The sequence below is a fragment of the Acomys russatus genome, chromosome 25 (assembly GCF_903995435.1).
Source record: "Acomys russatus chromosome 25, mAcoRus1.1, whole genome shotgun sequence".
In the NCBI taxonomy this organism is placed as follows: domain Eukaryota; kingdom Metazoa; phylum Chordata; class Mammalia; order Rodentia; family Muridae; genus Acomys; species Acomys russatus.
The window spans coordinates 51,428,123-51,452,775 of record NC_067161.1 but is presented as its reverse complement, the minus strand read 5'-3'; the positions used below and the strand labels follow the sequence as shown (position 1 = coordinate 51,452,775).

Below are 24,653 nucleotides of genomic sequence, written 5' to 3'. Positions count from 1 at the left end.
TCCTCTGCAAAAGTAGCCAGTGCTCTTAACCAATGAGCCATCTGTCCGGTCCTTTGTCTCTGTTTTTTCTTTCTGGTGGTGGTAGTGATTACTGGGGATGGAACCTCTGATGTTGTCCCACCAATAGATGCCAGTCATGTCCCCTGAATCTCCCAGGCCATCTTCAAGGGCAAATGACATCCTCCTAGAATCCCAGCTCTGGGAGCTGTGACAGCAGAATCAGGAGTTAAAGGACTTCTCTCAAAATGTCCTTCCAAAGTATTGTCCTAGATCATGTAGGACTCTGAAAGGAGGAAAGAAATTAAACAGAGAAACAAATATGGACTCTCTTCAGGCATTGCTGCTTTCCTTTCAAAGAAAATATCTCAGCTCAAGAGTCAGCATTGTTGGAATGTAGGTGGGAATTAGAAAAAGAACACCTTTATTTGAAGCTGCAGTAACTGAAGGAATCAAAGAAGAGTAGGGGACAGTTGCCTTCTGTCAACATCTTCCTGATAATGTTCTTATTCTTCCTTTAGCCCTGGGAACATTGGGAAGCTGTTGGGGCCATTGCCTATGCATCCTGCCGCTGAGGACAACTATGGCTATGACGCCTGCGCTGTGCTCTGCCTGCCCTGTGTCCCCAATGTCTTAGTGATTGCCACTGAGTCAGGGGTGCTGTATCACTGTGTCGTGCTGGAGGGGGAAGAAGAGGACGATCAACCAGTGAGTGGCTGGTGCTGCTGCGGTTCATGTCTTTAATAGCAGGTGCAGTTCATGGGCCAGTTCCAATGCTTAGTGTAAGGAACTCTGGCTTACACATGGCACTTCTGGTATTTTGGAAATTATACATTATGTATAAGAATAATTAGCCGGGTGTTGTGGTACATGTCTTTAAATCCCAGCACTTGGGAGGCAGAGGCAGGCAAATCTCTGTGAGTTCGAGGCCAGCCTGGTCTACAAAGTGAGTCCAGGATAGCCAAGGCTACACAGAGAAACCCTGTCTCAAAAACTTAAAAAAAAAAAAAAGAATAATTAATGCATAATTAATTCTGTACAAGTGGACAGAAGTTAGAAGATTGCCTATCTTAGGGCACATGAAACTATTTTTGTTTCTGACCTTTGTATTAAGGGTTCATACCCTGCACCTAAAAGTTAAATCCTCCAAACAATAGGCTGTTGTTCAGGCTGGAGAGAGGGCTCAATGGTTAATAGCATTGGCTACTTGTCAAGAAGACCCAGGTTCAGTTCCCAGTACCACATGTGGCTCACAGCTTCTGTAACTCCCAAGACACAAGACACTCTTGTGGCCTCCGTGGCACCAGGTGTACAAGTGGTACACAAACACATAGGCATACTACTGTGTATGTGGAGTCCTAATAAATGCTTAGATCATCTTGTTCTACGGGTTTGTTGTTTTTTTTTTTTTTAAGCTTTATTTATTTGCTACATATACAGTGCTCTGCCTGCATGTCCTCCTGCACACTAGGAGAGGCATCAGATCTCACTATAAATGCTTGTGAGCCACCATGTGGGTGCTGGAAATTGAACTCAGGACCTCTGGAAGAGCAGCTGCTGCTCTTAACCTCTGAGCCATCTCTCCAGGCCCTGTTCTATGTTTTTAGGCTTTTTTAAAAAAAAAATACATATTCAGAAAAAAGGCATTTATATGCTGGAACTGGAGTTACAGATGGTTGCTGTTATGTGGGTGCTGGGAACTGAACATAGTTGGTCTTCAGGAGCAGCCAGTATACTTAACCTCTGAGCCAGTCTCTTATACCTGTTCTTTAATTTTTGAGACAGTATTTCACTGTGTGGCCGAGGCTGGCCTAGCACTTGCTGTATGGACCAAGGTGGCCTCTGACGCCTCGAAATCCTCCTCCTTTATTCAGCTTTCCTAGTCAGTGCTCAGGTGACAGTACTGTGCCCAACTTCCTGTGCACTTATTAACACCACCATTGATGGTGATTCTTACCTCTATATTCTATTTTACTTTGGTTTCTTGAGGTAAGGTCTCTCTATGAAGCCATATCTGTCTTTGAAACTTGCTATGTAGACCAAGCTGGCCTGGAACTCAAAGAGGTCAGTCTGCCTGTGCCTCTGAGAGCTACATTAAGGTGTGCATCACACCCAGCCTGACCTGTATATTCTGTTCCTTGGTAACAAAGGTAAAGACCCCGAGACCACTCGGCTGGCTTTCCCCAGGCTTCTGATGTTTTTGTTACTGTTGTTTAAGGATAATAGAAGATAAGTGTTTAAGGATGGAGTGGGAGTAAGTTAAACATGTGAAAGGGCTATCTATCTTGCCCGTTTTTTGTTTCTGTATTTACGTATATTTTGAAATTCATATGAGAGGAAAGATGTCATACCTTTTTTCCCCTTTGTGTTTTTAACAGTCAGAGAAGTGCTGGGATTCCCGGGTGGACCTTATCCCTTCGTTGTATGTGTTCGAGTGTGTGGAGTTAGAGCTAGCCCTGAAGCTGGCTTCTGCAGAGGACGATCCCTTTGCCTCTGACTTTTCCTGTCCAATTAAACTGCACAGAGGTAAGGTTTTGTTCATTTGTCCCATTGTAGTTATACTAATTTAGCATTGTCTGCTGTTTATCTGTGGGTTTTTTGTGTGCTCTCAGGTTTTGGAAAGTTAACTGGATTCTTCTGGGACTTTTAGTTTACTACACAATATACACTTTATCTTCATTGTGGCTCTACTCAGATACTTTATTTATTGTGTGTATGGGCATGTGTGTGAATGTGTGCACATCTCACGCTTGATTATCAGAGGACAGCTTTCTGAATGGTTCTTTGCATTTTACATGGGTTCTGAGGACCAGGCTTATGTGGTGGGCACTCCGCCCACTGAGCCACCCCACTTGTGCCACTCAGCTGCTTAATGACTGTTTCTTGATCCTAACTAAAGTTGATTTCACAGCCTGACGTTGTGGCATGTATCTATAATCTAAACACTGAGAAGGCTGAATCAAGAGGTTCAAGGCCATCTCAGATTATATAGCAAGTTCAAAGCCGTGTTCCTTATATAATAAGCCTGCAAAGAGAATTCACTAAGCATGTCTAATGTTTTGAGGAGTATAAATATTAAGTATAAGGACTTGGTAGATGAACACACAATGAGATAAAGTAATGTAAGGTATTTGGTTTCCTTAGAAAGATCCGCGTGTGTCTTAGTTACTGTTATAGAGAAAAGATTCCATAACCAAGGCAACTTTCATTTGGAAAAAAAAGCATTTAATTGTGGGCTTGCTCAAAGTTCTGGAGGGTTAGTCTGTCATGTGGGAAGCAAACAGGCTTCCCACACTTATGCACTTAGTACATAAAGAGGGTTTATTCGAGGGCTTACAGGCTGTATCCCACTGGAAAGTCCAAAACCCAGTTCTTGTTCAGTCCGTGAGGCAAGATGTCTCAGCTGGCCGTTAGTCTATGCCCCAAAGAGGTAGGCTCCAATGCCAAGGAAGCAGGAGTGACGGCAAGCAGGCAGGAGAGCCCAGCTTTTCTCTTCCTTGCCCTTTATATACGCTGCCAGAAGAAGGCGTGGCCCAGATGTAAGGAGGGTCTTCCCACTCCTCTCCCAAGTGCACCCGGTGCCTTCCTTTAGGTGACTCCAGGTGTGGACAGGCTGACAACCAAGAGTGTCCACCACAGCGTCTGTGGAGATCTTGAGTGCAAGCATTTTTCCTTGGTTCTTCTAATGAAAGTAATATCCTCTTGTGAGACTCGTTTATGACTTGTTTTTGGTTTTTCAAGACAGGGTTTCTCTGTGTATCCCTGGCTGTCCTGGAACTTGCTTTGTAGACCAGACTAGCCCTGAACTCACAGAGATCCACTTGCCTCTGCCTCCTGAGTGCTGGGATCAAAGGCATGCACAACTGATAAATAGAAATAGTTTTTCTTATAATTATCCATTTTATTTTATGTATATGGTTGTCTTGCCTGCATGTATGTCTTTGTACCGTGTTCATGGAGAACAGAAGAGGTGTCAGGTCCCTGGGAACTGAAGTTCCATAAGGTTGTTGAGCCACCATGTAGGAACTGAGGTGCTTAACCTCTGAGCCTTTCTCTAGCCCTCTCAGAAAATCTTAACTGTGCTGGGGGTGTGGCTAACAGTAAGTGCTTGCTTGAAGTGTACTAGGCTTTGGGTTTAATCTCGTGGACAATATAGACCAGGGTAGTGGCACATGCCTGTAATGCCAGCACTCTGCAAATAGAGACAGGAGGATCAGAAGTTAAAGGCAGTTTTCAGTTACACAGCAAGTTTGCGGGCAGCATAGGATACGTGAGAACCTGTCTCAAAAACAAAAGAGGGAGGTCTGGCAAAAAAAAAAAAAAAAAAAAAGTCAAGGACTGGCTGAGAAGATAAGGATGCTGTCGCCAAGCTTGGCAACCTGAGTTGGATCCCTGCACCCGTATAGTGGGTGGAGAGATGACTTCTGGAAGGTGTCCTCTAACCTGCACATGCATGCCCTGGACACACTTGCATGCATTACACTATAAATATAATTTTAAAAGATCTTAACGGTAGAGATATTTATAAATAGCAGTAGGAATTCTAGAGGTGAGCATGGTAGTGTGTAGTGATCACGGCCGCTCAGGAGACTAAATTAAGACAGGCTCTAGGTGCAGAGGAGGCTATGGCTCCTTGTTTCATGAAGGTCTCAGGCGCTTCCCTCCCGGGCAGCGCTGGTGTCTTCTGCAGTACCTGTGTTGTAGCAGTGCATGCACTTTAGCAGCACATGAGCCTCCGCGGGGACCTGGCCTGTAGGATCTTAAGACAGTATATGGAGCGTCCCAGTCCTAAATCCTTACATCGAACAACTGGAAATAAATGTGAAAAGGATGGGTGGTTTATGGGATGGAAAATATTTTTAGAAAATGACATCTCTGGAAGGCATAGTGGTGCAGAACTTTAGTCCTAGCACAGGCAGGGGAGGAGGATCAGTGCACGCTGTAGATCAAGCCTGATCTCTACAAAGTGAGTCAGGCCAGCTAGGACCTTGTGAGACACTGTCTCAAGAGAAGTGAGAAAAGAAAATACTTAGGTTGTGTCTGTTGATTTTAATACTTATAAATTTGAAAATGGAATTCAGATTAAAAGCTTTCAAGTCCCTGGCAGTGGTGCACATCTGTGAAAATCCTGTGGACAGTTGGTTCCATCACCATGTGTTTGTGGCCTACTGGGGTAAATTCTTCCAGTTTCCTTTGTATCTTTGATGATTTCACTTGCAGATCCCAAGTGTCCTTCAAGATACCACTGTACCCATGAAGCTGGTGTGCACAGTGTTGGACTGACTTGGATTCACAAACTGCACAAATTTCTTGGGTCAGGTGAGTTACTAACGTTCCGTACTTCCCGGTAGGTTTCACAGCTTCTGACAAAACTTAGTTTGGAGAAGAAAAAAATAGAATCGGTGAAACCAAACAGTTTCTCTAGTAGCCTTGGGAGGAACATCGTCAGAATTGATAAACCTTTAGGAAGATATACCAAATACTAGAATGGAGAAACTAAACTTCAGAACACAAAAGTTAGGCTTGCAGAAGTGTAAAATTACAAGGGAAAACTGAACGTGGTGTTTGGAAGGCCTAGATGAGGCCAACAGACTTGAGATGTGACTGCTCGCTCAAGACTTCACATGCAAACATTGGTTCTTCACGGGCTTCTTCAAAAACAACCAGCAACTCAGCCTGTGATACCCAAACCAAAAACATATACAAACTAGAGGCAAGTATGTGTGAATATAGACAATAAAATTGACTGTTATTTACTCCAGAAATGTACACTTTCTCTGGCATCCAAAACTTTAATGTATTAACATTAAAAATAGAATACAAAGGAAAAGCCATATGATCTTTTCATATATTAAAAAACACTTAAGAATATTTAACTTCTTTTCATGTTAAAAACAGTCAAAGGGGCTGGGATATACAGCTCAGTGGGAGATCACTTGCTTAGCATGCAGAAGGCCTTGATTCTGATCCTCCACACTACTTAAGATAAAAAGCATCAACAAACTAGTTTTAGAAAGGAATTTCCTCAAAATAACAAAGAGCACCTATGAAAACGGGAGAGCTAATACCATGCTTTTCTCTTTTTTAATGTATTTTTTTGAGACTTTCATACATGCATAGTGTATTTTGAGCATAGTCACACCCCTACACAGCCATCTTCCCCTAACTCCTCTCTGATCCTCAAGCCCCTGCCCTTCTCCAAGCTTCATGTCTTTATTTTATTTCTTTAGTGTATATATTTATTACGTGTACAGTGTTCTGTCCACACACCAGAAGAAGGTACCAGATCTCATTACAAATGATTATGAGCCACCATGCGGTTGCTGGGAATTGAACTCAGGACCTCTGGAAGAGCAGTCAGTGCTCTTAACCTCTGAGCCATGTCTCCAGCCTCTCATGTCTTTTTTTTTTTTTTTTTAATAGCCCAAGTCCAAATTGTGCTGTGGTGTTCAGTGTTGTCATGAGTATGGGACCATGCATCGGGACATGCGCACCTCCCAGCAGCCACACCCTGTGGACACTGTCTCACCCTCTCCCAGCAGCAGCCACACCCTGTGGACACTGTCTCACCCTCTCCTAGCAGCCACACCGTGTGGACACTGTCTCACCCTCTCCTAGCAGCAGCCACACCCTGTGGACACTGTCTCACCCTCTCCCAGCAGCAGCCACACCCTGTGGACACTGTCTCACCCTCTCCCAGCAGCAGCCACACCCTGTGGACACTGTCTCACCCTCTCCCAGCAGCAGCCACACCCTGTGGACACTGTCTCACCCTCTCCCAGCAGCAGCCACACCCTGTGGACACTGTCTCACCCTCTGGGAGAAGCAGAGGCTTGAGAGAAGAACTTTTATTACAATTAACCAGAAGTGCTAACGTGGAACTTTGTCTAAGCACATTAATATCTTTTTTTTTTTTTTTTTTTTTTTTTCTTTCTTTCTTTTTTGAGACAGGGTTTCTCTGTGTAGCCTTGGCTGTCCTGAACTCACTTTGTAGACCAGGCTGGCCTCGAACTCACAGCGATCTGCCTGTCTCTGCCTCCCTGAGTGCTGGGATTACAAGCGGGTGTCACTGCACCTGACCACACATTAATTTCTATAATACATTCCTTTGTAGATGAAGAAGATAAGGATAGTTTACAGGAACTCGCTGCCGAGCAGAAGTGCTTTGTGGAACACATTCTTTGTACAAAGCCGTTGCCATGCAGGTAAGGGCCTTATTCACTTGTAAGACTATTATGGTCATCAGATTAATTTTTTTCTCATCTTTTGTTTAGTTTTGTTTTGTTTTTTGAGACAGTTTCTCTCTGTACCTTGGCTGTCCTGGACTCACTTTGTAGACCAGGCTCACAGATCCGCCTGCCTCTGCCTCCCTGAGTGCTGGGCTTGAAGGTGCGCACAACCTAGCCCAGCGCATCTTCTCATCTTAAATTGCTTATTCTAGAGAAGTTTCCCTCATTTCTCCAGCTGTGTGTGTGTGGGGGGGGGGGGCGGTTTCTGTCCTAGGAAGGATATAAAGGCAGCCTCTATCTTTTTATTAGGATTCTGTTAGCTTTGTGCTTACTTGATGTTTAAGAGTGCACATTCAGCCAACTGTTGATGAGTGAAGAGAGGTGCAAAGAATGGCTCCCAGGTTTCTTGTCTGGGTAAAGAATAGATGTGGCATGTGGTACCCTTTGGAAAAACCCAGCGTATAGAAGAGCAGATCTGGGCACTCTAGAGTGACATCCCTCTTTTTTAATGCTTATTTTATTTATTATAATTTATTCACATTACATCCTGATTGTTATCCCCTCCCTCTCATCTTCCCATTCCCACCCTCCCTCCCTCTTCTGCCTGTTCCCCTCCCCTAGATCTCTGATAGGGGGGCCTCCTATCCCAACTGTCTGGCACAACCTGTTAGGTCTCATCAGGTAGCCTGCATTCCCTTCCTCTGTGCACCCTCTAGGCCGCCTTGCCAAGGGGCCTGTCAGAGTTTCAGCAGCAGTGCCCCCTACACCCCCCCTCCCATACACACATGTGGAGAATCAGCACTCCATGGGTTACACCTGAACAGGGGTCTTGGTTCTCTGCACACATAGTCCTTGGCTGGTGCGTCAGTTTGTGCAGGCCCCTGTGTCCAGGTCCGCAGGCCTTGATGGTCTAATGTGGAGCTCCTGCTCCCTCCTGGACCTTCCATTCCCTACTCTTCCTCGCAGCTCTCAGTGCTCCACAGTTCCTGTGTATAGGTCTGGAGCAGTGGAAAATGTCAGCATTGGAACTGTGCTTCTGACAAACATGGACCAGGAGGAAAAGGTCTGCAGTCAGAAGAGAGACTTGAGAGAAGCAGGCAACACATAGCCATGAGCAGGGAGTGGAGGAGCAGAGCCCAGGAAGGAAGCGTGAGGAAAGGGTTCAAAGGATGGAGAACCCGGAGCCGAGGTGTGATGAACACCAAGGAGAAGCTGTTTACGAGAAGCCACAGTAGCATCGGCTAAGCACTGCCAGACCATAGAGTACAGGCTTGGCAGCAGTGTACTGGAGAGATTGGGGGATGACAGCAGACGGTACCAACTTGAAAAGTGGGCAGGGCACTGTAGTCTGGTACTGGCTACATGGTATATGTGCACATCTTCTTTGTATGTGGATTCCATACTGGTAACTGTATAGAAGTTCATAGAGATGTATAGACTGGTTAATTTTAGTGTGATATTTACATGCAAGTTTTAAAAGGCTAGATAATGAAATTTATTTTAAAAAGAACAAAAGGGATGGAGCGGCAGGTCTGTGGGTAACAGCACTTGCCGAGCAAGCTTGAAGATCTGGATTCTAACTGCTAAATGCATTTTAGAAGCTTTGTATGATCAAGTCCTGTGTCTCCCTTTCCATGGTCAAAGAACAAACAGTGTAGCCGGGATTTTCTGGTTGCTAGCCTAGCTCAGTGAAACCCTGGCTCGAGTGTGTGAACAGGCACTGGTGTATATGCTACACACTTAACACAATTTCTGTTACAAAATAAAGAACAGGTTAAGGAAAGCCAGACATGGTGGCACATGCCTTTTATTAATCCCAGCACTCGGGAGGCAGAGGCAGGTGGGTCGCTGTGAGTTCGAGGCCAGCCTGGTCTACAAAGTGAGTCCAGGACAGCCAGGGCTACACAGAGAAACCCTGTCTTGGGAGGGGAAAGGTGGGGATGGGCACAGTGAAAGTTCCCATAAAGCCACAGTGGAGAATGTTTTGAATGGAAAAAACAAAGCATGAGCTTGTCTATAAGCTGAGAGATACATAATGAGACACTTTGAAACTGTACAGTTGAGGGCACACTTCTGACACGACAGGAGGTGGTACTGACATTAAGGTGCAGAAATGTTAGACACAGGCAGAGTGGACATGCAGACCAGTTAATAAAGCATATTGGTGGGAACAACAGTTCCCATTTGAGACCCATGTTTTTCCCACCCCTGGGGATGGGAAACGGGAACAAGGCTGTGCACGCTGAGATGAGGAGGTCCTGTGGCAGGTGTTGGGTCTCTGGGAGTGTTCATTTGGGTTTCTGAGCAGTTTGTAGGCCTTATTTGTTGGTTGGGGGAAAGACACATTGGCTGTGTATTTCTGAGTAATTGCTAAGTACCATATAGATTGCTAAATGGGAGCTTGGTTTAACTAATCAGAGTATAAATAACCATGATTGTGGTGGTTACTATATTGACAGGAAGTCAGAGGCCCCAAAAGGCCGTGGGCTGCAGTCACGTAGTCTGTTGGTTCCGGTGCATTTGCTGCTTTGTAACTTAACTGTGACTGTCTCTCTGCAGGCAGCCAGCTCCCATCAGAGGATTCTGGATCGTCCCGGACATCCTAGGGCCCACGATGATCTGCATCACCAGCACCTGTGAATGTCTCATAAGGCCTTTACTGTATGACCCACTCCGTATTCTCCACACAACTCGTTAATTCTGCCAAGTCAAAGCTGGGGGATGCCTAGTAACTAGTTAGAGGCTGCCTCTATGGTGTGTGCTTTGGCTTCTGAATTCAGTCAGTATTTTGACTCAAGGCATTTAGACATGGTGTGTTTGTCTTGTTTTGCAGTCTCATAACTGAGAATCAGTTTTTCTCTCAGTCTGCAGTCCCCACCTCATCTGGGATTATAGTTTTGACTCCTGTACCCAGCTAGAGATTTTTCCCAAGTACAGAGAGATTGAGGCGCAGAGCTACATTGTTGTGACTAGATTTAGTGACTGTTGCATGTCGGGCTCAGATGTAGGATGTCCTCCTCCTGCTCTCCTGACACGTCAGAGAAGCCCCTAAGGAGTCACTGACCTCCGTGTAATAACAGGAGGCGGCTTAAACCAGTCACGGGTTGCACAGAGCTCTGGTACAGGTGAGGGTCTGTCTGGTCCCAGATTCTGTACTTAATTTCTCTGTCAGCCACAGAAACGTCAGAATATGCCAACTCTGGGTAAACAGTGTAAAGCTGCGTTCATGTGTTAAGTTGTAGTCACCATTTTCCTTTTCCAACAGCCTTGGAAGGTCGGGTTCCACAAGTGTAGAAATCAACATGAAAACCAAGCCACTGGGGTATCAGACATGAGCCCCTCAGTGTCTTGGTGTCTGTTCTGAATGCTGACAAAGGTGTGAAGTGCTTGCATTCAGTTACTATCCTTACGTGCTCTTTAAAGACTTAAAGGCTTTAAGTTTAAAGACTTCTCTTGTTTGACAGGAAAAAATAGTATAGGTATGAATTTTATGTTGCTTTATTTAAAAATAAAAAAACATACTAGCAACTTCAAACAAAAGAAATACTAGGAAAATATTTGCCAGTGAGATGCCTCAGCAGGTAAAAGTACTTGGCACTGATTCTGACAACCTGAGTTTAGTTCCCAGAACCCGTGTGATATAAAGAGAAAACTGCAGGTTGTCTTCTGACCTCACATGTGTGCTGTAGCATGCTACTGTGTACATGCACATAAATAGTACGTAAGAAACAAAACTTTAAGAGCCTACCATCTTTTTAAAATCCATTTTATACCTACCTTTAGTGTTTTGTTTGTTTGTTGTTGTTGTTTGTTTGTTGTTGTTGCTGTTGGTTTTTTTGAGACAGGGTTTCTCTGTGTAGCCCTGGCTGTCCTGGACTCACTTTGTAGACCAGGCTGGCCTTGAACTCACAGCAATCCATCTATCTGCCTCTGCCTCCCGAGTGCTGGGGATTAAAGGTGTGTGCCACCACACCCAGCTTTGTTTCATTTTTTTAAAACGTCTGGTCACACTATCTGGATAATAAAAATACCAATCCCAAAGATGGGAGAAAACTCTTAGAAATCAAGTTATGTAGAAGCAAATATAGTACACAGCAGTCATCTGGCCCCACACCAGCTCTCATCAATCTAAACTATACTCAAAAAAGTAGTTATGGTTGTAGTGCTAGCTGCAATCCTTTGCAAGAAAAGGGCCATGGGGTTTGTATTTTTAGTTGCCTTGGTCTTTTTAAAAAGATTTTTAAGGAAGAGTCTAACATGCTCAGACATTGGCAAGATGTGAGCTTCCCACAATAACCTTTCAGGACACAACACACATTAGTGTACTTTTATAAAAGCCTTTTAGGTCCTTAGGTCATCAGGTTTTGGATTAGTGTGGCTAATGACGGCGGCCCTGCCTTGTTTATTTTGCAGCAGTGCAGTGCACCCAGCATCTCCTCCCCTGCTGTGTGCCCGAGAAGACGCTGAAGTGACAGAGTCTCCACTGCGGGTTTTGGCTGAGGCCCCAGACTCCTTTGAGAAGCACATTAAAAGCATCTTGCAACGTAGTGCTGCCAACCCAGCATTTCTCAAGTATGGGATTTGGGGTACATGAGTTTTAAGAATGGGCTTTTTCATTAAAATAGAAAATGAACCTAGGGCTTTGTGCTTGCTACCAAGTGTTCCTTGCTGCTTTTGCCCCTTTTCTGTCCTTACTATGGTGCAGTGGGAGGGGACACGACACATCTGTTCAGCTAGTCAGAAGTGGCGCCTGAGAAAGTGCTAAAAGGAGGTGATAAAATAGCTAGCACGGCCTGTTTGGTTGTTTTAACTGGCTAATGAGAATAATGGCAAACTGTTCTGAAAGATCATCTGAAAAGGACTTGGCTCCCCCTCCCGAGGAGTGTCTTCAGCTTATCAGCAGAGCCACCCAGGTGTTCCGAGAACAGTACATTCTCAAGCAGGACCTGGCCAAGGAGGAGATTCAGCGGAGGTAGTGTCCTGTGTTGAACAGCCAGTCGTCCTTGCTAGGCGTTGGCTCAGTGTAATCGTTGGTGGAAGCCTGGCTTTCCTTTGAACTGTATGTACTACTTCTTCTTCTCAAAGGGTCAAGTTACTTTGTGACCAGAAGAGGAAACAACTGGAAGATCTCAATTACTGTCGAGAGGAGAGGTAGGCATCCCAACCAGAGAGGAGGAAACAGTGGGGAGTAGTGGTGTGTCTCGCCACATTGTGTGGACCCCAAGAGGTTCTCATTCCTTCAGGAAAAGTCTCCGGGAAATGGCCGAGCGCTTAGCTGACAAATATGAGGAAGCCAAAGAAAAACAAGAAGATATCATGAACAGGTCAGTGGTCCATGAAGCACCTAGAAAAGACCATACAGTCCCCTAGCCCTTCCTCTGGGCTGTCTCCTCAGACAAAAAACTTCTTGAATTATAAACTTTGTGTTTCTCTTATAATTAGCAGTCTTAACTCACACTTCCTTCCTTTTCTTAAGGATGAAGAAAGTGCTTCACAGTTTTCATACCCAGCTACCAGTTCTCTCTGACAGTGAGAGAGACATGAAGAAGGAGTTACAGCTGATACCTGATCAACTTCGACACCTAGGCAATGCAATCAAACAGGTAAGAATGGGTAGACGGTGGCTAGCCTAGGCAATACTTTTACAAATGTGAACAGTAAAATAAATGCTGCAAAAATGTGTGGCAAACCATAGCCAAAATACCTATGTTCTGTTTGATACTTGAGGTTACTATGAAAAAAGATTATCAACAGCGAAAGATGGAAAAAGTGCTGAGTCCGCAGAAACCCACCATTACTCTCAGTGCCTACCAGCGCAAGTGCATCCAGTCCATCCTGAAGGAAGAGTAAGTTGATGCTTTCCAGTCATGGGAATGGGGTCATGACAGACAGAGGCTTAGTGTGAGGGAAACCAGGAGTGCGACGTGATCTTGTGTAATCAAAAGTACATCCTGGCTATGGTTAGCTGCGTTCCCGGGGCTGTGATCAGAGCTCAGGGACAGAGCATCTGTCTAGTGTGGTGAAGCCCTGAGTGCATCACCCAGAAAACACTGCTGTCCAAGCTGTTTAGTATTAGCAAACCTTTTCTTTCTTTCTTTCTTTCTTTCTTTTTCTTCTTCTTCAATTTTTTTATTTTGGGGGGAAGGGGCAGTTTTGTTTTTGGTTTTTTGTTTTTGATTTTCTCTTGGTTTTTTTGAGACAGGGTCTCTCTGTGTAGCCTTGGCGGTCCTGGGGTCTCTTTGTAGACCAGGCTGGCCTCAAACTCACAGTGATCCACCTGCCTCTGCCTCCTAAACAAACCTTTTTTTACGTCTAAATTCTTACAACTCGCTCGTCATGGTGGTGCAGGCAGAGGCAGGTGGATCTCTTGCGTTTGAGCCCAGCCTGGTCTACAGAGTTTCAGGACAGTCAGGGCTAGAGACCCTGTGTCTGGGTGGGGGAAACCTTGGAACTCAATGCTGATGTCTCACCTGGTTTGGTGATTTTGCAGGGGTGAGCACATAAGGGAGATGGTGAAGCAAATCACTGACATCCGAAATCATGTCAACTTCTGACACGACCGAAGTCAACACAACTGAAAACTTTCAAACCCGTGCTGTAAAACAAACAGGTAGCACTATCTAATTTACAGAGAAGCATTTTGGATAAATTTTGGCGTGGTTTTCTTTTGTTATTCCTTTTGTAGTATTTCAATAAATTTTTATCCAAAATTTTGACTTTGCTTTGTAATTAAAGTCTATGGTCAGTTATTTTTTTTAGTTGTGGGACATGGGCATCTGCTGCACACAACTAAGAGCTGCATCTCAAGCAGCCAGAGCCCTCGGTGCAAAGGAAAAGGCCACACAGGCTACTCAGCAGCAGCTCTTTTAATTTGAACACTTTCTTAAGGCCATGCCTTCAGCACAGTACAAGCACGCCTGCAGTCCACTCAGCGCAGAGCTCAAGGTCCACAGTTCCGGCCTCTGCTGCTCATGTTCCTTCCAGAGCTCAGTTCGGCTTTATCTGGGTCTACTCGCTGCATAAGAGGTGCACGCTCTAGCACCTTAAAGGAAGGAAACACTGCGGTCTGCTGTATGCCTTTGTCCTTGGCTTTCGGTCATCTTTCATACTTGCCAGTTTGAGTTTTGAAAGGTAAGTACAGTACCTGCCTAGAAATGACCAAGTAACTGCCAGTTAAAAGCCACACAATAAGGGACGTCACAGTTTAGAGGTGAGACATGCAGGAGAGCAGGTCTGTACAGGTTACATAGACTGGCGCAGCACAGGGGCGTGTGTGGGACAGACTGGCCTTTCCTCTCAGTGAGTTCCGTCTTCTAAAGCAGATCTCGTCTGTGCAGAACACTTAAGTGTAAAGAACTATTTCCTACCTGGTGATGTAGCAGCAGTTTCAGTTTCTCCTCCTCTAGGGTGTTTTTAATTGAGTGGATCCCAGCAGTTGGCACCTGCCACAAGCACAGTGCCCTACTTGCGATGTCTTTATCACTTGATCCTCAACTGCTGGAGAAAAGTGTCTGTACGACATCTGGTCTCAGCAGAGCAGTTCACTGGGGTGTCACGTTCAGAGTGATTATGAATTGTCCACTCATTGTGGCCAAATGTGATCCGAAACAAATTTAGCTTGGGGGCCTACTCTTAAATCTAATTAATTAATTATAATTAATAAAATCCCTTTAATTCAATGAGGATATTATGTTCCTTTTATACTAAGTAGTATATAGTATACAAGGGTACTTCAAGCCAATTATTTCCATGCATTGGCAAGCCTTTAGCACTTTTTCTGTAATTCTTATTTACTTTTAAATTCATAATCAATCATGAACATGTCCACAAAAATAACCTATGGGTGGGGGTAGTATAGGTCTTACCTGTTTCATTTAAAAAAGAAAATAGCAAAATTCTTGAGGGCAAATTCATAACGACTCATTACAAATAAAGTCCATTGATGCTATGAATCGTTAAGCCAAAAAAATTAGTTTACTCATTCCCGTCATGTCCCTTTGGGTACCAGCTGTAAGCCAACACCACTCACAAAAATTACTTGAAAACATTGTTACTTTGAAACTGCATGAAGTAAACAGCATAGCTAGCTGTCGGCTGGCTGCTCTCGGGGTAGCCTATGACTGTTAAGCAGTACATGAGCACACTTCTGTTTTCTGCACCACTTCATAAAGCTGTTGGGGCTCCAGCCTGTTCCACTGGCTGCTTCTCCCAATAGGGAAGGAATCTCAATTTCTGGAAAAGGGTGAAGCAGAAGTAAGTTTCCCCAGCCTCACTGTAGGCATAATCACTTATACTTTAGGTCTAAACTGTAAAAAAAAAAAAAAGAAAGAAAAGAAAAGAAAAGAAAAAAAAAGTACAAAGATCTGTAAACCATCACCATTCTACATACATGACACTTTAAATAGTATGCCTCTGAGGCAGGCTGAAAACAAAACAGATTTATACATGGATACTAGATGTCAGAGATAGCTTCTTTTATTAATATTTTTTCCACTGATCCAGTAACTTAAAACACTTGGAAAGAGGGAAGATGAAGCCAGTTCTTTGCCCTGGTACCTGTGGGCCCAAGAAATTCATCCTGGTGTGCAAAAAAGTGCTTCCAAGGTTTCTTGTGCTTTTTTCCTTAAATTCAACTTCCAATATATAACATGGCCGCAGCCAAGTACTCAGCTTCTCCTAATTCTGTTGAATTACTTTTGTTTGCCATGGTCCTATAGTTCTCAGGCAAGTTTCAGTAGCATTTAAGGTCCTCCAATAGCAGATAAAATGGTTAAAAAAAAAAAAAAGCACTGAGCAAGGGAAATACCGTCAATAGCCAGCGGCCTGCTCTGGCACTTCATATTTTAATATAAAATACTCATACACCATACTACCCTTCTCTGCTAGCTGAACACTGCTACTGATGAGCCCTAGACAACAGGGAAAAAAACAAAAACAAAAACCCTCCTCTGTCCCAGTTTGTATGAACAGAAAACATAATTCCAAACACTATTGGGCAGTTGCTTTCGTGTCAGGACCCATGCTGGAGAACGCAGCGAGGAAACAGCACTGTCCTGGCACCTGTTGGAACAGTCTGGTGTCTGTCGTTCGAGTTCCCTTTGGGAGGCCTGCCGGCTGTCCCTGCACACAGCAGCCTGCTCCCTCCAAAACTGCGTTTCTCCAGTCTTCCTGTTGCTGTGACTTCTTCCGTTAAGAGTTAAATAATAATGTTATTCTAAAGATGAGATAAAAACCCAAAAGGCAGGTTAGAATCCTGCGATCCAGGTGTCATGTCTCAGGGAGCTGGTTAATGTCTGTCAGTTTGGTGTCATTCAGAATTGCCCGGATCCTCTCCAAGGAGTCCGCTTGCCGGATCCTCTCCAACTGCACCTGGAGAAACAATGCTGAGGTGAGTGCAGGTGATGCCCTACTATGTTCCCTCTGCTTTGACTATTTTAGTTGACATGCAGCAGATCAATACACCAGATTAGGCTCTTAAGAGGGGAACAATTAAAATCCACCAATTTATCAACCTATGGTGTCTGTCCCTCTGCCCTCCCAGTGCCCCAGTACAAGGTGAGTGAGAAGGGCCAAGTCAGTAGAACAGACCACGTCCCTGGTTTAGTGATTATGCAAACATTTGAGATGAAGACAGGCAATCCGAGACCCCCAGCTACGTTGGCGCCCCTCCCACAGAGGCCATGGTGATCCCCAATCACCTCACCTGAAGAGTCTGAGAAAGTTTCACAAAGTCTCTCTGGACTTGTTCACTGACGTCTAACTCTGTCTGTAACCTCTGCGCTTTGTTCTTCTCCTCAAACACAAGCTGTTCAGCAGTGGCCTGAAAAACACAGGTTTTGAGAGAAGATTAATGCTGAAGAACCAGAGCTCCTAAAATTACTTGGGAACTTTAGTCACTCACTACAGGGAAGCTGTAATCTTTTCTTTCCTTCCTTTCTGTACTAAGGACTGGGCCCAGTGCTGCAGCTTGGTGGTAGGCCAGCACTCTACACCACCACACTGCATCCCCGACTCTCCTCCTGCCACAGCAGAGTCACCGATGGTTAACTCCGCATCCACTCATCTTCTCCTGCCGACGGGCCTGTGTGCGCTGCAGCACAGAAACGGAAGTCATGGGACAAGTTGCAGGAGTCGGCTCTCCTACGTGTGGGCCCCAGGGGCGGAACTTAGCCTTGGTGGGCAAACACCTCTCGCTCCCACTGGTTCCCACCTTGGCTTTTTTAAGACATGGTCTCCTGTTGCCCAAACTAACCCCTGAACTTACTTATTGTAGCTGAGAATGCCTTGACTTTGTGATCCACCTGCCTGCCTTCTGGGATTACAGCGTAGGCCAACACCCAGTTTTCTGCAGTGCTGGACATCAAACCCCAGGCCTCCTGCACACGAGGCAAGCACCACAGGGAGTTGGCGCTCTCCTTCCATTATGTGGGCCCCAAGGGTGAAGGTTGGCGGCAGGCACTGCTACCTGCTATCTCCGGCCTTCCTCACTGAAAATCACGGGAGCCTTTTTCTAAAACAAGAATCTACCAACTACCACCAACACAGCTCATTAAGACCATGTCTGAGCAATCTCCCCCATAGTCAACCACATGTATTTGGGGGTTTTTTTTGGTTTGGTTTTTCGAGACAGGGTTTCTCGGTGTAGCCTTGGCTGTCCTGGACTCACTTTGTAGACCAGGCTGGTCTTGAACTTAGAGATCTACCTGCCTTTGCCTCCCTGGTGCTGAGATTAAAGGTGTGCACCACCACGCCTGGCAACCACATGTATTTTTATTCTATCCAGACTCATCAAGATAATCTAACTCTGTTTCAAGGCAATCTTAGCATTTGATATGGGGAATGGAAGGGAGTGATGTTTTCAAAGCAGCCCCTCCTTCCATCCCTGGGGGTTGAACCTAGGGTCTTGCAGTCTACCACTAAACTATCCCTAGCCCCCACCCCACCTTTTCAAACCCATTTTTTTAACTTTTTATTTTGAAACAGGGTCTAATTCAGTTGCCAAAGCTGACATTAAGTTACTTGGCCATCTTTTTTAAGACCTTTGAACTAGCAATCCTCACAGCTTGGCCTCCAATAACAGGATTTAGGCAGGCCTGCACCGAGCAATGTTTCTAACAAAGCACTGCCCAAGTTAAGGCTCAGTGATAATTTTATTTTGTGTGTATATGTGACTATTTGCATATGTGTATGTGCACAATGTGAGTGCCAGAAAAGTATGTCAAGTCTGAAACTGGAGTTACAAACAGTTGTGAGCCACTATATATGCATGCTGGGAACTGAACACAAGTCCACTAAAGCCTATGACCCAAGCCCACAGAAATGGCAGAGGGAAGACTTAACCCAAGTCTAGAGACATTAAATCCTTTTTTTTTTTTGGGGGGGGGGGGCAGGTTGTTAATAGATCCAACTTTCAGAATATAACTACAGACAGGATCTAAAGAGATTATAATGAATCCCTCTTTTTCTTTTTTCTTAATCTTAAAAATGTTATGTGTAGGGTGTTTTGTATTTACACAGGTCTATGTACATATGCCCATGGAGGACAGAAGACGACACTGGAACACCTGTGATTGGAGCTAAAAAGATGGTTGTAATACAGTATGTATGTACTAGGAATTAGACTCGGGTCCTCCAAGGGAAGCCAGTGCTCTTAAACACGAACCCCCTGGATTTTTGTATGTTTTCTTTGTTTGCTTGAGAAGGCCAGCTTTGAATGCACAGAGAGCTATATGCCTCTGCCTTACAGTGCTGGGATTAAAGGTGTGTGCTACCATGCCTTAGCGTTGTTTGTTAAATTAAATAGCCAAAACCCATAATTACCTTAGCAGCAGTTTCTTTCTTTAACTGTTCCTCTAAATTAACTTTTATTTCTTGGAGACTCTCAAGTTGTTGCGACTTCTCTCTTAATGTAGATTCCAACTGTGAAATCAAAAGAGAAGATTGAAACTCAGAGAAATCTGAAGGCCAAACACTACCTAATGGTGTCTGCAACCCAGACTCAGGCTTGCTCTTGCTCTTGGCTGTGCTGGGAATGTTCTTCTCAGGCTTCAGAGTGGAGACGCTGCTTGTTCTTCCAGACCTGGTCTTTACCTATTGATTAGCTACCTACCATCTTCTAATTCTAAGAAGTCAGGAGAAACAGACATAGAAATAATTAATGCCTATCAACATAAAGGGAGCAGCATTTAATCCAGAGAGAAAATCTGGACAATATTTTCTGTAAGAGATGATGACTGACTCTAGCTTTTTGTTTTTTAGTGCGGGGGTTGAACCCAGGGTCTCATAGGCTAGGCAAGCATGCTATCTCTCCGTCTCCATCCCCAGCTCTGTTTGAAAGAGGGTCTTGCTTTTGTTGAGGTAGGTTCTAAATTGGTTTTGAGCTCTGTAGTCTAGACATGTCTCAAACCTATGGTTCTCCTGTCTCCTCTCTCTTCACCACCAGCACGGATTAACATTTTCACCAGGGAAGGAAGAGGTGACAAGGTAAAGTAAAGAGATGTTCCAAAAACAGAATGGATCGAGCCGGGCAGTAGTGGTGCACGCCTTTAATTCCAGCACTTGGGAGGCAGAGACAGGTGGATTGCTATGAGTTCAAGGCCAGCCTAGTCTATAAAAGCCAGTCTAGGACAGTCAAGGCTACACAGAGAAACCCTGTCTCGAAAAACCAAAAAAAAAAAAAAAAAAAAAAAAAAAGTAGAAGCAGCAACGTCTCAGAGCCGGGGTATAACTCAGTGGGACAGTCCTTGCCTAGCATATACATGAATTGATTTCCCAGACATACAAAAAAGGGGGGAGAAGTGAAGTCAACTCAGACCGACTGTGGCAGAAGAACATGGCACAGTTGAGCCTGGCGTTTTCTTTTTCAGTACTAAGCACTCTTCCAGGCCTGAGCACTGGTCATCTCTAGTGTGATCTAGAGGCCTCTATATCAGAGTAAAGAGACAGGCTGACTATAGCAGAGACGTGCCTGGGAGGCCAGGTGGAGGGCAACACTCTTTCAAGAACCTTGGAAAACTGACTTCCTAGAAAAGTATGATCCAAGGAGAAACTTTTTTTTTTCTTTCTTATGTACCACAGGCTGGCCCCAAACTTGAATCCTCAGCTTCTTGAGTTCTAGGATTACACACCCATCTCACTTCCCTATTTTTATTTTAATTTTATTTTATGTACATTGGTGTTTTGCCTGCATGTGTCAGGGATGTCATATCCCCTGGAACTAGAGTTACAGATAGTTGTGAGCAGCCATGTGGGTACTGGGAATTGAACCCAGGTTCTCTCAAAGAACAGCCAGTGCTTTTAACCACTGAGTCAGCTCTCCAACCCACCCCCACCCCACTTCTTCCTTCTTAATGGGTAACAACTGGGCAATTTTGTACAAGTGGGAAGAAAGATCATTAAAAGATAGAGAACACTGACAGAGGTCAGAGCACTATCAGTGTTACACTATTTCATCTCAAAGGAAAGGCCTATAATAAAGTAGGAAAGCATGTGACTGGGTGCCTGCAGGCACAAGAGGCCGTCTGAGAGCAGCATCTACTCATCTACCACACAGGGGCCAGTTTGGAAATACCACGCCTGCAGCACAACTGTGCCCGGCTTGCACAGCAGCAGTCATGTACTGAGCACCGCAGGCTGAGGTGCCCTTCATCCATGCGCTGCCCATCACCCCCTGGCCCAGCACACAGCAGCTTCTCAGTGTGTGCTCTCTTCCGCCACCCTACTGTGTTCCCACAAGGCAGGAGCCTCAGCTGTCTTCATTGCTTTGTTCTAGCATGGGATTTAAAACGTGACCAGAGTGTTGACAGAATTAATTTAAACTTGTGACTCACCTGTCCCTTTTCAACTTTTATTCTTTCTAATTCAGCTTTTAGACTAGAGATGGAAGCTAGGACAAAAGGGAGAAATATTAGTAATCATTGATCATTTTTCTCACAATGTCCCCAAAGGAGTCCAAGATAACACTGTGGAGGAAAGTGTTCTCTCAAACGATCCCAGAGAACTGACGTGATAACCAATCTCAGGAAAAGGCCAACTACACAGGCACACTGTATCACCGCAGCCAGTGTCTGTATCAACTGTAGGAAAGCAACGCTGTTTTCAACAGAGGTCTGTAAAGAACGGCTGCCCTTGGCTCCATTACCATCAGAGCTCATGAAGGACAGAGGATCTGGGGTCACAGCTGGTGCACATGTGAGCGCCTGGGACAGAGGGTCTGGGGTCACAGCTGGTGCACATGTGAGCGCCTGGGACAGAGGGTCTGGGGTCACAGCTGGTGCACATGTGAGCGCCTGGGACAGAGGGTCTGGGGTCACAGCTGGTGCACATGTGAGCACCTGGGACAGAGGGTCTGGGGTCACAGCTGGTGCACATGTGAGCGCCTGGGACAGAGGGTCTGGGGTCACAGCTGGTGCACATGTGAGCGTCTGGGACAGAGGGTCTGGGGTCACAGCTGGTGCACATGTGAGCACCTGGGACAGAGGGTCTGGGGTCACAGCTGGTGCACATGTGAGCGCCTGGGACAGAGGGTCTGGGGTCACAGCTGGTGCACATGTGAGCGTCTGGGACAGAGGGTCTGGGGTCACAGCTGGTGCACATGTGAGCCCCTGGGACAGAGGATCTAGGGTCACAGCTGGTGCACATGTGAGCGCCTGGGACAGAGGGTCTGGGGTCACAGCTGGTGCACATGTGAGCGCCTGGGACAGAGGGTCTGGGGTCACAGCTGGTGCACATGTGAGCGCCTGGGACAGAGGGTCTGGGGTCACAGCTGGTGCACATGTGAGCGCCTGGGACAGAGGATCTGGGGTCACAGCTGGTGCACATGTGAGCGCCTGGGACAGAGGATCTGGGGTCACAGCTGGTGCACATGTGAGCGCCTGGGACAGAGGATCTGGGGTCACAGCTGGTGCACATGTGAGCGCCTGGGACAGAGGATTTCGGGTCACAGCTGGTGCACATGTGAGCACCTGGGACAGAGGGTCTGGGGTCACAGCTGGTGCACATGTGAGCGCCTGGGATGGCTGCTCTTTTATACTTGTCTTCCACATCCACGATCATGAGTTATTCTACAACAGTGTGATTTACTGACGAATCTCCTTTGTTTGTTAGCTGGCTTTTGAGACAGTCTCTTGGAGTCCTGGAGGGCCTCCACTACACCAGCAAAGCTATGTCCCCAGTCCCCAAACAACATTTTTTCCTCACCTATTTCCTCCTTGCAGTTTTCTATTTCCAGCTGGAGTGTCTCTTCAAGGTTTTCTTTTAAACACTGTTCTGCTTGAATCTGCTCTTTTAGGAAAAGTATTTCAGCCTTCAGCTTCTCTTCCATGTGGTCTGCTGCTGTCCGCACATGAACGATGTTCTCGCGATATTTTAACACCAGTTCCCGGAGCACCTGACTCAGTAAACAAGAGGGCACTGGCTTTGTGAAGGTGAGAGAAACTCAAGATTCAATTATCTAGACTGAATTTCAATAACCACACAGTATTCTAAAAGCATATGCCTTTGCACATGAACATTCAACATGGCCAAAATGATGTGTTGTCAACTACAGTTTCCCCTCAAAGCTGTTTTATGAGCAGAAAAAATAAAATGTTAGGTAACTTTTCTCAGGAAATTCACTAAGAATAATACCTTCATGAAGATAAAATGAGAAAACCTAAGAAACAAGTGTAACCGCAGGATAAACCACATTAAACTTACCTACCTTGCATTCAAATGCTCAGTGAAAATCACTACATCAGGTAAGTGATGACCCCACACACCCCAAAGACAGGGTGGTCAGCTTCCATAGTTTTCATTTTTGTTTGGTTGAGATAGGCTGGCCTCAAACTCACAGAGTGCTACCTGCTTCTGCCTCCCAAGTGCTGGGATTACAAAACTGTCTGTTTTCCCCAAAATTCAATCTTTTAGAAAACAATCATATTCTACAGTAACTCAAACTGGCATTCCCAAGCAGCTTTCTAATTAATTAAATTTACCTAGTTTTTTAGGGCAGGGCTTACCTATGTTGCCCAGGCTGGCCTGGAACCTCCTACGCAGCCCGTGTGGCTTCAAATTCACGACCCTCTTGCCTCAGTCTCTAGAGTGCTGGGATTGCAGGCGAGCACCGCCATGCTCATCTTAGATAGCTTTTAAATCTAGGAATAAAAATTCTCCAGAGAACAGAACAAAGAACTCTTTCTAGCCTAAATTGACACAAATGACCCAAGGCTTAAAATTTTCTGGTTTCCTTGTTTAATTTTTTTAACTGAGATTTCTAAAAATTTTGACTATATTAAGATAAGATAGTTAAATAGGGCTGTGGTGGCACTAGCCCTTAATCCCAACACAACAGAGACAAAAACTAGATGAACTCCTGCTTTCCCACCTGGCCTTGACCCCCTGCTGATAAATTGTTTACAAGAGACTGCTTAGGATTTAAAGTGACATTTTTTGGTATGTTCCTTTTTCTTAACAATAAATTATATATACTTACTGATCTAAAGGACAAATATACACATCAATCTGAGGTTTATGTTGAAAAAGGTAATAAAAATACTTTAAATATGTTTTGTTGGTCAAGGTAAAAACATTGGTTAAGTGGGGAGACAGACGTGAAGCTAGGGGTGCAGCAACCCCACCCACGACAGATGTAAGAAGCCACCTACAGCCTGAGAAATACATTCTGCTGGTCAAGATAAGGACCAAGGTTAAAAAGAAAAACAAGCATACAAGCTGCCTACGTAGGTACAAGACACCCACCACATACATAAACCGTAAGATAAAATGAGAATCTATCTGATGTTTACTTTAAACTTAATGCCTTTTTTCCCCTGCTCAAGACAACCGGCTTGTTTCTAAAACGAAAAGCATTTTCTCAAAAAACAGGTTACGGCCTAGCTTATACATCAAGCGCCACGGAGACTAAAAAAGACATTTAAAACTACAATCTTGTTTTGATTCCAGTGTAATTATAATTGTATGTTCGTTATTAATGGTAATGTTATATTTTTTCTTTAAAAGAGGTCAAAATAAAACAGACCTAAATAAAAGAGACTGCTAACTTAAGTAAATCTTTGTCTATATCAATTCCAGCTATAGAGCAGTTAACTTGCTAATCCCACTACGTGGGAACAGCTCTAAAACTGGCTGAGACATGTGCATCCTGCACACCTTATACAGTCATAATACTTGTGAAAATTATTATGTTTTCAAAATTAAAAAAACCCGAACACTGACACTGGATCAGACCCGACAGGATTCATTCCTTGAGCATGCTGAGACGCTGACATCCTGCATCCTTCATGTTCCAGCCCCAACTGCTTTGGTTGCTGTTCCTCATCAAAAAAAAAAAAAAAAAAAAAAGCATCTTCAAAGAAGGCTCCTGATCCAAACTGGTCCAGCGTTTCAGACCATCCCACACAGAACTAATATTAAGCCTGAAATTTCTCA

The 24,653-nt window shown here is 44.8% G+C and overlaps 2 protein-coding genes across 2 annotated transcripts in view; one reads left to right on the top strand and one right to left on the bottom strand.

The window, feature by feature from the left end:
* Nup88 (nucleoporin 88) overlaps positions 1-13,948 on the top strand; it is a 31,357-nt gene extending 17,409 nt beyond the window's left edge. The window contains exons 6-17 of the mRNA XM_051167430.1: positions 519-705; positions 2,376-2,523; positions 5,218-5,316; positions 7,112-7,202; positions 9,786-9,887; positions 11,640-11,798; positions 12,073-12,198; positions 12,312-12,377; positions 12,470-12,550; positions 12,703-12,829; positions 12,954-13,072; positions 13,717-13,948. Coding sequence (XP_051023387.1) covers positions 519-705; positions 2,376-2,523; positions 5,218-5,316; positions 7,112-7,202; positions 9,786-9,887; positions 11,640-11,798; positions 12,073-12,198; positions 12,312-12,377; positions 12,470-12,550; positions 12,703-12,829; positions 12,954-13,072; positions 13,717-13,780 — 1,369 coding nt within the window. The 3' untranslated portion in view covers positions 13,781-13,948. The remainder of the gene's footprint in view (positions 1-518; positions 706-2,375; positions 2,524-5,217; positions 5,317-7,111; positions 7,203-9,785; positions 9,888-11,639; positions 11,799-12,072; positions 12,199-12,311; positions 12,378-12,469; positions 12,551-12,702; positions 12,830-12,953; positions 13,073-13,716) is intronic.
* A 2,498-nt stretch (positions 13,949-16,446) lies between these two features.
* Rabep1 (rabaptin, RAB GTPase binding effector protein 1) overlaps positions 16,447-24,653 on the bottom strand; it is a 100,003-nt gene continuing 91,796 nt past the window's right edge. The window contains 5 exon segments of the mRNA XM_051168470.1: positions 16,447-16,595; positions 16,930-17,046; positions 19,047-19,145; positions 21,056-21,111; positions 22,425-22,614. Of these exon segments, the coding sequence (XP_051024427.1) occupies positions 16,494-16,595; positions 16,930-17,046; positions 19,047-19,145; positions 21,056-21,111; positions 22,425-22,614 (564 nt within the window). The 3' untranslated portion in view covers positions 16,447-16,493.